This window comes from Pan troglodytes, chromosome 9, assembly GCF_028858775.2.
Source record: "Pan troglodytes isolate AG18354 chromosome 9, NHGRI_mPanTro3-v2.0_pri, whole genome shotgun sequence".
Lineage (NCBI taxonomy): Eukaryota > Metazoa > Chordata > Mammalia > Primates > Hominidae > Pan > Pan troglodytes.
This window is the reverse complement of record NC_072407.2, coordinates 126,500,401-126,517,002: the sequence shown is the minus strand read 5'-3', so window position 1 is coordinate 126,517,002 and position 16,602 is coordinate 126,500,401. Positions and strand designations below refer to the sequence as shown.

The 16,602-nt window shown below is 37.1% G+C and overlaps 1 protein-coding gene across 1 annotated transcript; it reads right to left on the bottom strand.

Moving 5' to 3' along the window:
- Positions 1 to 3,013: 3,013 nt before the first annotated feature.
- On the bottom strand, positions 3,014 to 3,964 carry OR8A1 (olfactory receptor family 8 subfamily A member 1). Its single transcript, XM_508835.6, has one exon. The coding sequence runs from the start codon at positions 3,941 to 3,943 to the stop codon at positions 3,014 to 3,016; it is 930 nt and encodes a 309-aa protein (XP_508835.4). The 5' UTR covers positions 3,944 to 3,964.
- Between the last annotated feature and the right edge of the window lie 12,638 nt (positions 3,965 to 16,602).

The following is a 16,602-nucleotide window of genomic DNA, read 5'->3' as shown; positions in this document are numbered from 1 at the left end:
AATTTTTTGTCAGATTTTGGAATTAGGGTGATGCTGGCCTCAAAGAATGAGTTAGGAAGTATTCCCTCTGCTTCAATCTTCTGGAAGAGATTGTAGAGAATTGGTATAATATCTTTCTTTAAAATGTTTGGTAGAATTCACCAGTGAACCCATTTGAACCTGGTGTTTTCTGTTTTGAAAGGCTATTAATTATTAAGTCAGTTTCTTTAATAGATATAGGCCTATTCAGTTTGTCTATTTCTTCTTATGTGAGTTTTGACAGATTATATCTTTCAAGGATTTGGTCCACTTCATCTAGGTTATTAAGTCTGTAGGCATAGAGTTGTTCATAGTAATTCTTCTTTTTTTTAATGTTCATAGGACCTATACTGATGTCCTTCTTTCATTTCTGACACTAGTAATTTGTGTCCTTTTTTTTTTTTTTTACCAGTTATCCTGGCTAGAGGCTTATCAATTTTATTGATCTTTTCAAAGAATCAGCTTTTGGTTTCATTGATTTTCCTCCGTTGATTTTCTGTTTTAAATATTATTGATTTTTCTCTAATTTTTTTTGTTTTCTTCTGCTAACTTTGGATTTAATTTGCCATTCTCCAACCTAGTTTCTTAAGTTGGAAGTCTAGGTGATTGATTTTAGATCGTTTTCTTTGCGAAGGCATTCAATGCTGTAAACATTCAATGCTGTAAACATTCAGTGCTGTAAACATTCAATGCTGTAAACATTCAATGCTGTAAACTTCCCTCTAAACTCTGCTTTTGCTGCATCCCACAAGTTTTGATTATTTTCATTTTCATTTTCATTTCATTCAAAATATTTTAAAATTTCTCTTGAGATTTTCTTCTTTGACTCATGTGCTATTTAGAAATGTGTTGTTTAATTTCAAAATATTTAATGATTTTTCAGTTATCTTTCTGTTATTGATTTCTAGTTTAATTTCATTGTGGTCTGAGAGCAGACAGCAGACATTGTATGATTTCTATTTCTTTAAATCAGTTAAGGTGTGTTTTATGGTCCAGAATGTGGTCTTTCTTGGTTTTCTGCTTCATCTTTTTTCTACTCCCTTCTTTCGTGCATCTTATCTCTCAGCAGCCATTCTAACCTGCCTAATGTGTATTTTACGTTATGGTCTTTTTTCTTTCTAAGTGTGCTTTTTTTGGGGTGTGTGCACATGCAATTTTAATATACATAAATAATATGTTTTATATCTCATTATCTTTCTTACTTTTCTCACACAGCACTATACCTCTAAACTATATTGTGTATAGCTAATCCTTTGCTTCTAACTGTTGAAGAGTCTATAAATTGTAAGTAAGTAGATACAATTTATCTACTTACTTTCCCAATGGCGGACACTTATTTTATCTCTAAGTTCCCATCGCCAAAAATAATAGTATAATGAATGCCTTTGTACATGCCATCTTATAGGCCTGAAAGAGAATGATTTGGGACTATATATACCCTGGACCAGATTTGCTATGCCCTGTGGATACCTATACTTATTTTTCCTAAGTAATGTCTTACTGTTTTCCAGAATAGCTGTAGTATATGGGGGTTCCTAAATCCCTACCTCCTTACTAACACTTAGCACCATCCAGCTTTTAAAATTTGTGCTAATCTTATAAATGTAAAAAGATATATCACTGTTTTAATTTGCACTTCTATGTTTAGTAATCGGTTTGAGCATCTCTTCACATGCTCTGTGGTACTTCAGGTTTTCTCTTTTGTAAATTGTTCTATATACCTTGCTCATTTTTTTTCTTGCTAAAGTTGATGTCTTTTTCTTGCTGGTTTGCTAGGGTTTATTATTATATATGCTAGTTAGGCATCTTTTCCCATCCTATTATAGTTGTTGCCCATAAAGAGAAAGAGGTTTGGGCAGATGATAAAAGGAAGGGATTTGAGAAATTATTTTCAGAAGAAATTATTATCATCCAATTTGAAATTGGATGAGCATAATTATGGGAGGTTTAATAGGCTGTTCAAAGGGACGGCTAGACTAAAGTGAAGGAAGTAATGTGTGAGTGCCCAGAGTCTGGGCTCTGGAAGCCACTTGGACTGGGGTTTGAATCTCAGTGTTGTTACTCCTGCTCCAAGTTCCATATCTGTGAAATGAGAATAGAATAGTACCTACTTGTTGTGTAGTATAATTGAAATAGAATAGAAAGCACGTAGAAGAATTGCATGGATCAGAGTCAGCATCCAAAAACATGTTAGCTGCTGTTATCATTATTATTAGTGTTACTAAGAAAATTACATAAAGAGATCAGGAAATTCTTGGGCAGGGGTAAGTAGAGATACTTTTCCTCTCTTTGCCTCATTTATTCCCAAGTACAAAAAGAAAACAAATTGGCCAGGCGCAGTGCCTCACACCTGTAATTCCAGCACTTTGGGAGGCCAAGGCAGGTGGATCACTTGAGGTTGGGAGTTCAAGACCAGCCTGGCAAACATGGTGAAACCCCGTCTCTACTAAAAATACAAAAATTAGCTGGGCGTGGTGGCAGATGCCTATAATCCCAGCTACTCGGGAGGCTAAGGCAGGAGAATCACTTGAACCTGGGAGGCGGAGGTTGCAGTGAGCCGAGATCGTGCCACTGTACTCCAGCCTGGGCAACAGAGTGAGACTCTGTCACCAAAAAGAAAAAAAAAAAAAGAAAAAAATTGGGCTGAGTAATATTTTCTATATAGAAGATAATAAGACCATGAATGACCCTAAAACTCAATGTTGAAAGTTTAGCATTTAAGTTAAATTACAATTAAGATAGGAAACATTTATTAAAGGGCTTGGGGTAGAGGGATGGATCTCAAGTGAAAGAAAACCTGAACTTGAAGTTGGCTGGCTTCAAAGAGAAGTGAAAAAAGAGGGAGGGAAGGAAGAGGAAAGAAGGAAAAAGGGCATTCACCCAGCCATGTGGAGAAGTGATTATTTTCCATCCACAGCTGGCCAGCATTCAGAAGCTGTCACTCTGGTATTTATAACAATTACCACTAAATTGAAAAGGAACAATAACATTTGCATCAAAACAGTTTACCCCTCAGCGTTTTCTGCACGGCAGCCTTTACTTCCTTGTTCCTCAGGCTGTAGATTAGGGGATTCAACATGGGGATTACCGTGGTGTAGAACACAGAGGCCACATTCTCCTGGGTCAAGGAACTGATTGTGGAGGGTTTTAAGTACATGAATGCAGTTGATCCATAGAACATTCCCACGGCTGCAAGGTGGGAGCTGCAGGTGCTGAAGGCTTTGGATCTCCCCTCTGTGGTGCTGATGCCGAGGATGCTGGAGAGAATGAAGGTGTAAGAAACAAGAACTGTTAAGCTCGTGACTATGATGTCGAATCCAGCCAAAAAGAAGACTGTCATCTCAACATCATAGGTGCTAGAGCAGGACAGCTTCATGAGAGGGAGGATGTCACAGAAGTAGTGACTGATAAGGTGCTCACAATAGGGCAGTTTTAACATGAGGCCAGTTTCTATTGTGGAGCCAATGAGTCCGATGGCGTAGACCACAGCCACCAGCAGCGGGCAGGTGTGATGAGACATAATGATGTTGTAAAGCAAAGGGTGGCAGATGGCAACATAGCGGTCGTAGGCCATCACTGTCAGCATGTAACACTCAGCAATGACAAAAACAAGGAAGAAGTAGAGCTGTGACATGCACCCTGCGTAGGAGATGATGTTTTTCTCTGACACAAAGTTCACCAGCATCTTAGGGGTAATGACGGAGGAGTAGCAGAGATCCACGAGTGACAGATTGCTGAGGAAGTAGTACATGGGGGTGTGCAGCTGAGAGTTCAGACAAATTAGAGTGATCATGCCCAGGTTCCCCACGATGGTGACCAAGTAGATCCCGAGGAAGAGGAGAAAGAGGGGGAGCTGGAGGTCTGCTCTCTTTGTTAAACCCTTGAGAATGAATTCTGTCACTGTAGAGTGATTTCCTGCAGCCATTCTCCTCTGGGTGGGAGGCCTGCAGGGATGCATGGGAGACAAGAACCCCATTAAAAGGCTAATCTTGGATGGCTAGTCTTGAGCCTTTGGTGCTAGTGAAACATCCTGGGCTCTCTGCTGATGCATCCTCCCCACCCTCCTCCCCTCGTCCTGCTATTTGCTGGTCTTCTTTGCAGGAAGACCAGCCTGAGTGTTTCAGGGATCATGAAGATGGGAGGAAAGCAGGCCAAGGTCTGGATCTTTTACCATGCACATTTTTCTAAAGCATCCTGGGGCAGTGTTTCTCAAAGGGTAGTCCCTGGACCAGCAGCACTGACATTACCTGGAGTTTTTTAGAGATGCAAATTCTCAGGCCTAATTAATCAGAAACTCTGGATATGGGGCCCAGCAATCTATGTATTAACAATCTTTCTGGTGATGGTGTTGCATAGTAAAGTTTGAGAATCTCTACACTGTAGATAAGTAGTATATTTCATATTTTGTAGTTGGAGATGGATTTTGCTTTAGAAATAAACTTCCTTTGTCATGTATATAATTCCTAAATATTCACTGAATGTGAACATGTAAATACCTATCTGAAATTTACGCAATGTCAGGGTGATAGGGTAGTTACAAGCTGTGTCATTGGCTGACACACCAATTTCTATGTCAGAAAGATGAAGAAATTAATATTGATTCCAAAGGTGGTTGTAAAAATAACACAGGATAATGCATATTTAGAAATCTTTTTTCAAATACTCAGTGCCTATAAAAAATGTGAATTGTCATTAAGAGTCTGGAATTTGTTCTTAATTTCTTACTTGACCTGAGGTCCTAAGGCAGTGGTTCTCAGCATTGGCTATACATTATAATCACATGGGGCATTTACAAAGGATTGATACCTGGGTTCTACCCGTAGATGTTCTGATTTAATTGATCTGTGGTGCACCATGAGCACTGGCCCATTGAATGTTCCATACTAAGTGCTAAATAGCTAATTATTATTATTATTATTTTCAGATCATAATATCAAACCTTTGTCCTATTACATCCCTGATGACAAAGTATTCAAATTACAGGCATATCTCCAGGAAGCACGAATAATCATTGCTGGATACAATATGTATAGACAGTCTTATCTGTGGGATGTATTTCTTAAGCTATAAAACATATTCCCCCTATTTTAATTGCTTCCTTATGTAATTACTAACTTTTGCATAATGCTTTACAGCTTACACATTTCTTTCAAAGGTCAATCTCATTAACTTCTGACGTTTTGGGAAATGGGGAGAAATGTGTTTAGGGAAGGATTTTTATTTTCATTTTTGTATTGAGAAAACTGAGGTGCCAGACACTAAGTGATTTGCCCAAGGTTTACTAATTATTGGTGACTTGGAACTCAAACTTACCTCGGCTCTGCCCTGATCATGAGTTTCCTCTTTTGCCTCACATGTGCAGCCTTGTAAATCTGCACACTCACAGCTCTTAGCAATGTATGATTAAAATAGGTTTAAGCTTGATACCTTAGTATATGCATAGCATAGGAAAAATGCTGTATTTTGTTTCATTGTCTAGGAAATTGAAGCTCTAAAAGTTAAATAAGTCACCCAAGGAAACCAAGCTAGTAAGAGGCAAAACTGGGCCTAAAACCCAGGACTTCTGACCACCAGTGTGTTTTGTCTCCACTAAACTAAATTGTTTTGTTTTAGCTTATCTTTGTGTAGCACTTTATTATTATTTAATAACACTTAATTTATATAATTTTTGAAGATAGAGGAAAGATCTATTGCTAATTTTGGATGCATTTAAAAAAATTATAAAGGCAATATATAGGCATTGTAGTGAATTAGAAATGCAAATAAGCAACAATTTAAAACAACCATTTTCCACCACTTGGAACCAAATGGTGGTAGTGAATATCCTTCTAGACTTTTCCTATGCATATATGTATTTACACGTATATAAATATATATGTATTTTTACAAAAACATTTGTAATCTGCTTTTTAAACATAGCATTCACAAATGTATTGTCTCATTTGATTCCTATAACTGGCACTAACTGTATTCTTTTTTCTTAGAAGTAAGAGTCTTTAAAATCATTAGGATGTGGTGTGAAGACAAAATCTGAATTGCATTGTAAGCTTTTATATCAAATTATTGGTAATGAGGCACTTAACTTTACAATAACTAGTATGAGAGGTAGCTAAGATTTTTAAAATTCGAGTTAAGCATTCCCAATCTGAAAATTCAAAGCCCAAAATCTGAAACTTGTTGAGCGCCAACGTGAACCACAAGTGGAAAATTCCACACCCCCTCTCATGTGACTAGTCTCAGTGAAAATACAGTCAAAACTGTTTCATGCACAAAATTATAAAAAATATGGTATAAAATTACCTTCAGCCTATGTGTATAAGATGTATATGAAGCATATATAAATTTCATGTTTAGACTTGGATCTCATCCTCAAGATATCTCATTATGTATATACAAACATTCTAAAACCCGAAAAAAATTCGAAATTCAAGACACTTCTAGTCCCAAGCATTGTGCATAAGGAGTTATTCCCATTTATTACAATGGAAATAGAAATGTATTATTTTCATTTATCACAAGAAGAATTTTTTTCTAAATAACAACAGTAGATTTAAAAAGTTTTACATATCCTTTTTTACCCAATGTCTGCCTCTTAAAATGAAAGGAAACACCCAACTTGAATAACTGTAACTGTAGATCGTGTGCTTTACAAAGCAGTGTGGAATGAACACCGTTCACTGAGTGCACAGCAGGTGGGAACACCATTGCTAGACAGCACTGATTTAATGTTTCACTCTCATAGTCTTCTAATAACACGAAAGAGGCAAATATAAACCACGTATTTCTTTTACTTTCCTGTTTTTCCTCTTTTTTAAAGACAGAGTCTCATTCTGTTGCTTAGGTTTGAATGCAGTGGTACGATCATGGCTCACTGTAACCTTGAACTCCCGAGCTCAAGCAAGCATCTCACCTCAGCCTCATGAGTAGCTGGGACTACAGGTGTATGCTACCATGCTGGGCTACTTTTTAAAATTTTGGCTACAGATGGGATCTCTCTGTGTTGCCCAGGCTGGTCTCCAACTCCTGGCCTCAAGCAATTCTCCTCTCTTGGTCCTCTAAAGCTCTGAGACTACAGGTGTGAGCCACTGTGCCTGGCCAAACCATCTATTTTATATTAGTTACTACAATTATTACCTTTAGTTTCACTAAGCCATAAGAGCCTTAGGATAACTGCCAATGAGAACACAGCACACAGATTAAAAAAGCACATAGAGGCCAAAGTAAATATATGGTTGTAAATAGTCTGCATCACAAACAAGAGTTCATGGAAGAAATATTTTTCTCAGGCAATTGCTTTAAGTTTGTAATTAAATACCTGTGATGAGGAAAAATAAAGCACAGTCTGCTGGAAACTTTAAGGGCTGCCTTGGTTTCAACAATCAGAAAATGCAGGAACCGTACTGATTTATACTGAGTCCTACATTTACTCAAATTCATTAAAAAATGGATCACTAAGACTGGAGGCTTGGGATTGTGTTTACGAATATATGGGCACAATATTTCCTGGGCTATAATCACTTGAGAGGCTGGGATCCTCACTAACGGAGCAATTAGAGCCTTGCTTTACACTGGCTCTGAGAAACATGCTTTGTCTCCCAGGTGTGTTAATTTTCCTGTTATTGGTAGAGTGATCTTGCAGCTAGGGAAACTTACAGTCTAATGCCAGCTTTGGAATATTTTACTATCAACAGTCCCATTACTATTGTCACAATCGTCATGATTATGATCATTATGTCCATCATCACCACAATCACCTCACTCATTGCCATCAACACCATCATCAGTTACTACCACTATGGTTGTTACTTATTATTCATGATTATGCACAATTGACTAGCTTTAAAATGTTTATTATAATGTGTTTTAAAAACAAATTCAATTTTTTAAAAAACAAGCTGTATACTTTTAGTAAAGGAATGTTACGTTCCTTACATTTATAAGGGAATGCTGAATTTGGCACCCTGCTGCTGCACCAAGTAAACTGACAGTATAGAATGACAGGAGGTTCAGGAGCATGTGAAGGTGGACTAAAAGAACTCTTCATTCATACAGGCTCATTCATAAGAGAAGTGTGTTCATAAGGAAATTTCCTATTCAAGAACATATTCAGTATTTTGTTATCCATGAATATATTGCAATGAAGATTTTTAAATTAAACTTTTTATTTTGAGATAATTGTAGTTTCATATGTTATTGTAGGAAATAATGAAGAAAGATTCTTTGCTGTCTATTTTATGCCATTTTCCTTCAGTGGTAACATCTTGCAAAATGATTGTACAATATCATACCCAGGATTATTGACATTGATACAATTCACGGATCTTATTCAGACTTCCCCAGTTTTACTTACACTCATCTGTGCATGTATTTAGTTCTACGAAATTTTATCAAACACGTAGTCTTGTGTATCTGATACCACAGATAATGTAAAAACACATCACCTGCGTTTTCTAAGTTTCAAAACAATAACTTGATATCCTGTTATACTCCAAAGGTGACCAGTTACTTTTCTTTATTATAAACTCACCACTGTAAACACATTTTATGTGTAAAATAAGTGTAACAGATAACAAAGTTAACTTATTGCAGTTATTTTTGTCGATCACATTTTTCTATCTTTGGCCTGTAGAATTCTCTTCAGTTTGTCTCCGGTGTCTTTGACACGGTGTTAGTAGTTTCTAGTATTATGCCTTCCTTGCTATCTTATATGACAAGATGTTATGAACTCATTTCTGTTGGGAGCAAGTCCCTCAAAGTCTGGTCATAAACTGTCCCCAAAACTGGCCATGAATAAAATCTCTGCAGCAATGTAACATGTCCACAATGGCCATAACGCCCAAGCTGGAAGGTTGTGGGTTTGCAGGAATGAGGGCAAGGAACACCTGGCCCGCCCAGGGCGGAAAACCGCTTAAAGGCATTCTTAAGCCACAAACAAAAGTCTGAGCGACCTGTGTCTTAAGGACGTGTTCCTGCTGCAATTAATTCGGCCCATCCCTTCGTTTCCCTTAAGGGATACTTTTAATTAATTTAATATCTATAGAAATAATGCTAATGACTGGTTTGTTGTTAATAAATATGTAGGTAAATCTGTGTTCGGGGCTCTCAGCTCTGAAGGCTGTGAGACCCCTGATTTCCCACTTCACACCTCTATATTTCTGTGTGCGTGTCTTTAATTCCTGTAGCGCTGCTGGGTTAGGGTCTCTCGGACCGAGCTGGTCTTGGCACATTTCATACATTTAATTCCTCAGACCTGGAATCAACCATTTCTCCAAGAAATTTGATTTCTTTTAGCAGGGAAATGATATTTCAAGAACACAAATTAGGTGCTAGAGAGGCTCGTTGCTCTTGGCTTAGCCATTGCTTTTCGGTCTTTTCAAGCAGAACTAGGAAATGTAGGACTACATAGTTATCAAAGTGTGTGTTTTTTTTTTGAAGTCCAATAATCTTACTAGGATATATTTTAATGTTCATTCTGAGACAATTTTCTTAGGTGTGATGTTTCTTTTAACATGTTACTTTAAATCTATTTTTTTAATGCCAGAAAGTTTCTTGAATTATAGTTTTTATTACTTGTTCTATTGGTTTAGATTTCTCTGTTGAGGCTCCTACTCTATGCCAGTTGCCAGCTAGATCTTTACCTAGTGTCTACATTTGTTACTTTCCCCCAAATCCTCTTCATTTCATTTTTTCTCCCTTGTTTTCACCTTTGATTTCTCCTAAGGCACTATCTGTTGTGTTTATTTTATTTTGGTTACTCCTAGTTCAGTCTCAATTTCTGAAACTTTTTTATTTCTAACAATTTCCTGAGTCTTATTGCTTAATTTATAATTTTTTACTAACGCTGAGTTTTATTATTTGTTTGTCAGCATGTCTTTGTAGCTCGCTCTATATTTTCTGTAGAAAATCATTCTTCTTTCTTATAATAATAATAATAACTTTATATGGGATTTACCTTGATTCTTTTCTATTCATTTTAATATCAAATTAGTTTTTTCCTAATTTCACACATGTGGAACCTCTTCTTTGTTTTTTCTATGAAGTGCTGAAAATATGATGCCTTACCACCCGAGATCTCTTGGTTCTGCCCCTTTTCTGCTTTTATCTGGATTGTTTCTTTCTTTTGTCTCTAATGTTTCTATTCTGCTTAGTTTGCGTTTTATTCCTTCCAGTTTATTCTTGTAGGGAGTTTTGGTTGGTTCGTTTTGAGAGTTCATGGTATCCAAACTTCTGCACCACTTCAGATCATACACCATTAAGGAAATGAAAAGGTGAGACACAGATTGGGAAAAAATATTCAATGCATATATCAAAAGATTTATTTTAGGAGATAAAACAAGTCTCTTACAAATCATCTAAAGACAAACAACCCAATTAAAATTGACTGCAAAATTTAGATAGTTACCTCATAAAAGAAGATACGCAAATGGTCAAGAAATACATGAAAAGATGCTCAATATCATTAAACATCAGGTAAATGCAAATTAAAAACACACTGGCATAACACTATATACCCACTAGAAATGTTAAAAATTTAAAAATCTGGCAATATCAAATTTTGTTGAGGATGTAGAGCAACTGGACCTTTCCTACATTGCTGTTGGGAATGTACAATTGAATAACTTCTCTATAAAGTGGTGCTATGATTTGAATGTCCCGGACAAAACTCATGATGGAAGCTTAATTCCCAGTGCAGCGATGTAGAGAAGTGAAACTCTTAAGAGGTGGGGCTTGCTGGGAAGCATTTGGGTCATGAGGTCTCACCTTTATGGGCAGCTTGGTGCTGTTCTTATGGTAGTGAGTTCTTGCTCACAAGAATGAGCCCTCACCAGAAACCAAGCAGACAGCAGCACCATGCTCTTGGACTTTCAGACTCTGGAATCATGAGCCAAATAAACCTCTTTCCTCTATAAATTACCCAGCTTCAGGTATTCTGTTACAGCAACACAAAACAGACTGAAACAAATGGTTTGGCAGTTTTTATAAAGTTAAACTTGCCTATGACCCAACAATTCTAACATTAGGTATTTATCCAAGAGAAATGAAAATACACACTTACAAAATGTTTTGTACATGAATGCTTATATATGCTTTATTCATAAAAGCCTGAACCAGAAACAGTTTAACTGTCTATGAACAAGTAAATGGATAAACAAGTTTATGAAAATAATCATACATCAGATTACTACTCATCAATACAAAAGAATGTACTAGTGATATACTCAACAATATGGATGAATCTCAAAAGGGTTAGACTGGGCAAAAGATGCCAGACACAAAGGAGTACATACTGTAGGATTTCACCTGTATAAAATTTTACATCAGGCAAAATAAATCAATAATGACAAATAGCAAGTCAGTGGTTGCCTGGGGCTCAGGGACAGTGGAGGGATTGAATGCAGAGGTGCATTAGGGAGCTTTGTGTGGTAATGGACATGTTCACATACAATAGGCGCATTTTGCATGGTATTTAATAATTTACTGTACTTAAATCTATAAAGTAGATTTAAAATGAAAAAAATAGATATGGTCAACAAAACATGTCCAATATTCAGCACCACTAGTAATCAAAGAAATATGATCAAAATATGTCATTTTCAGAATCAAATTGGATTGAGAAGTTTTTTGAATGATAATATCCACTGTAAGTTAAGGTGTGGGGAAAAAGGTACTCTCATATATTACCTATGGGGTGTGTATAGGTAAACTGTTTACTCCAGCTGAACCCATGGCTGGAGTCACCGATGCTCACCATCACTGGCCATCAAAGAAATGCAAATCAAAACCACAATGAGATACCATCTCACACCAGTTAGCATGGCAATCATTAAAAAGTCAGGAAACAACAGGTGCTGGAGAGGATGTGGAGAAATAGGAACACTTTTACACAGTTGGTGGACTGTAAACTAGTTCAACCATTGTGGAAGTCAGTGTGGCCATTCCTCAGGGATCTAGAACTAGAAATACCATTTGACCCAGCCATCCCATTACTGGGTATATACCTAAAGGACTATAAATCATGCTGCTATAAAGACACATGCACACGTATGTTTATTGCGCCACTATTCACAATAGCAAAGACTTGGAACCAACCCAAATGTCCAACAATGATAGACTGGATTAAGAAAATGTGGCACATATACACCATGGAATGCTATACAGCCATAAAAAATGATGAGTTCATGTCCTTTTTAGGGACATGGATGAAATTGGAAATCAACATTCTCAGTAAACTATCGCAAGAACAAAAAACCAAACACCGCATATTCTCACTCATAGGTGGGAATTGAACAATGAGAACACATGGACACAGGAAGGGGAATATCACACTCTGGGGACTGTTGTGGGGTAGGGGGAGGGGGGAGGGATAGCATTAGGAGATATACCTAATGCTAAATGACGAGTTGGTGGGTGCAGCACACCAGCATGGCACATGTATACATATGTAACTAACCTGCACATTGTGCACATGTACCCTAAAACTTAAAGTATAATTAAAAAAAAAAAAAAACAGTGGCAGGGGAGTTTCCATAAGGATGTTCCCCAAACCTTCCCAAGATGGGTCTGGTTGAGATTCTAAAGAAATAGTAAATGCTAGAGTGATCAGCATTTATCAGGAAAAACTTACAGAGGGCTATGGCCACCCTCACCAGAGACAGCAAGAGAAAGGGGGTGTACTACATGCGTATGTCCACAGTGAGGGGGCCAAGGTATGGAGCCTTTATGAGGGCTTAAGGAGTTTGGCTCAGGGCTTGGGCTCGTTTCTTTTAGTGTTTTGGGCAACAACCTAGATAACCTTTATCAGTGCCTGAGAATGTTCAAGGGCTTGGGTTTGAGCCTGCTGGGTAAAACCTGCAGCTGGCTGGGTCACAAAGTGGTCAGGGCACTCTGTGATTTTCAGTGAGGACACAGAAAGGAAGTCGGGGGAACTAGGGGACACTACACAAACCCTTATGTATGTATAGTTCAGCAGCATGTATAAAATAATGTAATAAAGAGCAAGTCTGTAGATAACAACAACTGCACTTTAGGAGTTTATCCTAAGAAAATAATGTTATGTTTGCAAAAAATGCACATTCTTCTCAGCATTGTTTATCATAGTGAAAAATTGGACATAGAAATTGTCAAAGAGGAATTGCCAGATTTAATTATGGGTCTCCTGTCAAAGGAATACTATACGCCCATTAAGAATGATGTTTAATTGTATTTATTTATATGAAAATGTTAATAATATTTTTTAAATAAAAAACTTAAAAATATTATATACAATATGATCTACTTTTCTTAAAAACAATACTATGCGAATTAAATGAATGCATAAAATGTATGGAGAACTATACAATTAAATGTTAGCTGATTATGCATTGTGGAAATATGAGTTATTTAAATTTTCTGCTTTATGTTTACTTATGTTTTGTAGTTTTATGAAATAAGCACATACTTCTTACAAAAAAACTTGAAAGTAAAACTAAATTTACCAAACTGGTCATTTTACAAATTGAGTGTTCAGTGAATTGGCTTTCAGTAAATTGACTTTTTGGTTAGTTATCTTTCAGCAAATTGATTTTTAGGCAACCAGTATGTATCATTAAAAGATAAAATCAGGCCGAGAGTGATGGCTTATCCCTGTAATCCCAGAACTTTGAGAGGCTGAGGCAGGAGGACTGCTTGAGCCCAAGAGTTTGAGACCAGCCTGGGCAACATAGCAAGACCTTGTCTCTACCAAAAAGCAAAAAAAGATAAAATCAAGTGGTTGATGTGTGTAATCCCCAGTGCTTTGAGAGGCTGAGGCAGTAGAATCACTTGAATACAGGAATTTGAGACCAGCCTGGACAATGTAGTCAGACTCCATCTCTACAGATAATTTTAAAAATTAGCCGAGTATGGTGGTACATGTCTGTAGTCCCAGGTACTCAGGAGGCTGAGGTGGATGGTTTATTTGAGCCCAAGAATTTGAGGCTGCAGTGAACTATGATTGCACCATTGTACTCAAGCCTTATTTATTTATTCTCTCTAAGAATAAATACATAAATATATAAATTTAAAGAATATTTAAAACAGATGAAAATAACATATTTTGAATATTGATGAAGGGGATTGACAAACTAGGAAAGTGGTGCCATATTTTGACACAGGGTAACATGGGGAAAAGAGAAATTTTAGAAAGAATGATATGGTTTGGCTTTGTGTCCCCTCCCAAATCTCATCTTGAATTGTAATCCCATAATCCCCACATGTTGTAGGAGGGACCCGGTGGGAGGTAATTGAACCCCGGGGGCAGTTTTCCCCCATTCTGTTCTCGTATAGTGAGTGAGTTGCATTTCCCCTGCTGGCACTCATTCTCGCTCCTTCTGCCCTGTGAAGAGGTGCCTTCGGCCATGATTGTAAGTTTCCTGAGGCTTCCCCAGCCATGCAGAACTGTGAGACAATTAAACCTCTTTTCTTTATAAATTACCATATCTCAGGTATTTCTTCATAGCAGCGTGAGAACTGATTAATACAGGGAAGATAATAAAATAAGCTTTCAATGTGTTGAGTTTTAAGTGTCCACGGGACATTCAGGTGGAGATGTCTAGTAGGTTTTTCTATTTCAGGTAAAAAAATCTAGCCTAGAAATACAGATTTTATTTTCAACAGACCAAAGCATTCAAGGTGTGGGTGCAGATAAGATTTTTCAGAGAAAGTATTTAGGATGAGAGGAAGAAGGCTGAGGATCTGTGGGTCATCAGCACTTACAGGCAGATGAAGAAGAAGACTTGAAGGAGAAGGAGAGTGAAAGGAAGTAGCCAGAAATTGGAGCAAAATCAGAAAGTTCATGGGCCTTGAAAGTGAAGGGATATGAATAGTTCACGAAGAAGTTAGCTATCAACAGCATCAAGTAAAACAGTACTGAAAAGTTTTCACTGGGTTTAAAGACATCTTATTTGATTTATTCAATGACATCATGACATAGTTAATAGATAAGTCAGGTTTAATTATTGCTGTTCTACAGAGGGAGAAATGCTGGGCAAAGAGAACTTAATGTCTTGTTCAAGACAATGCAATAAGAGCCAAATCTTTAGACTCCGCTCCTTCCACAATAACATATTTCTTCTTGATTTAAGCTAGCGATCAAAGTTCCTGAGAGCAGGCTTTGTGAAATTCTGGAACACCTTACCAAGAAAATCTGTGGCTTTCTTTCTCAGTAAAGGTCTTTGTAAACTGGGGAAAGTCCTTTCAATCCTTGTTTTCTGCTTACCTAAGACATTTTTTTAAAAATTTTCTTGTCCATGGAGATTCTCCATTAAACTTGGAATCACCGCCCGTCTCCTACCTATTAAACCACATACCTTGCACTTGTAGATCACCCCTGCTTAATCCGTTCTTTATTTTAATCCATCACATATCTTGATTTGTTTTTCACCCTTGGGAAATTTTAGATTTTATAGTATTGTACAGGCAGATTTTGCTTTATGAAATAATACATGTGTTCCTGAAATGTAATTTTTTTTTTTTTTTGAGGCAGAGTCTCACTCTGTTGCCCAGGCTGGAGTATAGTGACATAATATCGGTTTACTGCGGTCTTCATCTCCTGGGTTCAAGCGATTCTCCTGCCTCAGCTTCCTGAGTAGTTGCGATTATAGGCACACGCCATCACACCTGGAGAATTTTTATATTTTTAGTAGAGACGGGGGTTCACCATATTGGCCAGGTTGGGCTCGAACTCCTGACCTCAGGTGATCCGCCCACCTTGGCCTCCCAAAGTGCTGGGATCACAGGCGTGAGCCCCCGCGCCCGGCAATGTGGTGTTTAAGAATTTTATTTTGAAGAGGTTTGTGGTGCCTACTTGGGACAGCTCTGTAAATCAAATTCTTTCTACTGCCTTTGTGGTAAGTTTCTGTGTAGTTTCTTCTACAAATACCTTGACTTTGGAAGTCTCACTCAGTAGGCATACATTTTCTGGCATAATTGTCAATAAAACACCAATACTAGCATATTAAAGGCCACAAATTAATTTTTTAAAACTCGTTCTCTCTGTCTCTCTTTTTTTTTTGGCATTAAGCAGGGTAGCTAAGGAGGGTCACCAAATGACTACAGGAACTCCTAATGTATTACTTCAGAAAATAATAGACCATCCCTGAATTTACGGGTTTGCAATATGGATTTTTATTGAAGTGTATTCATGTGAAAGTCTGTTATATTCAATAATATTTTAAAGGAGCACCTATGTGTTCATTACTGTATCAGATACTGAGTGTGTTAGTGTACACAAAAGTTATAGAATATCGATTTTTCCTGAAAGAAGATTTTTATCTAGAATATAGAGTCTTGAAATAATCAATTAATAGTAGAAGGCTCTTTTAGACTAAGCACATGTGGAGATTAATGTAAAAATGAGTGAACAGGAGGGCAAGAGAATGATCGAATTCAAAGTTATTTTCAGTTCTTCCTCTTGACTGCTCAGGAATATAACTATTCCTCACCCTTGAAATATGCTTCTCTTTTGGCATCAGTGAAATTCTCATTTATTCCACAATTATTTTCTAAGTTGAATATTGACTAATGCCCATATATCTTCACAAATACCTTCAAGTTTCTTATTGTGAT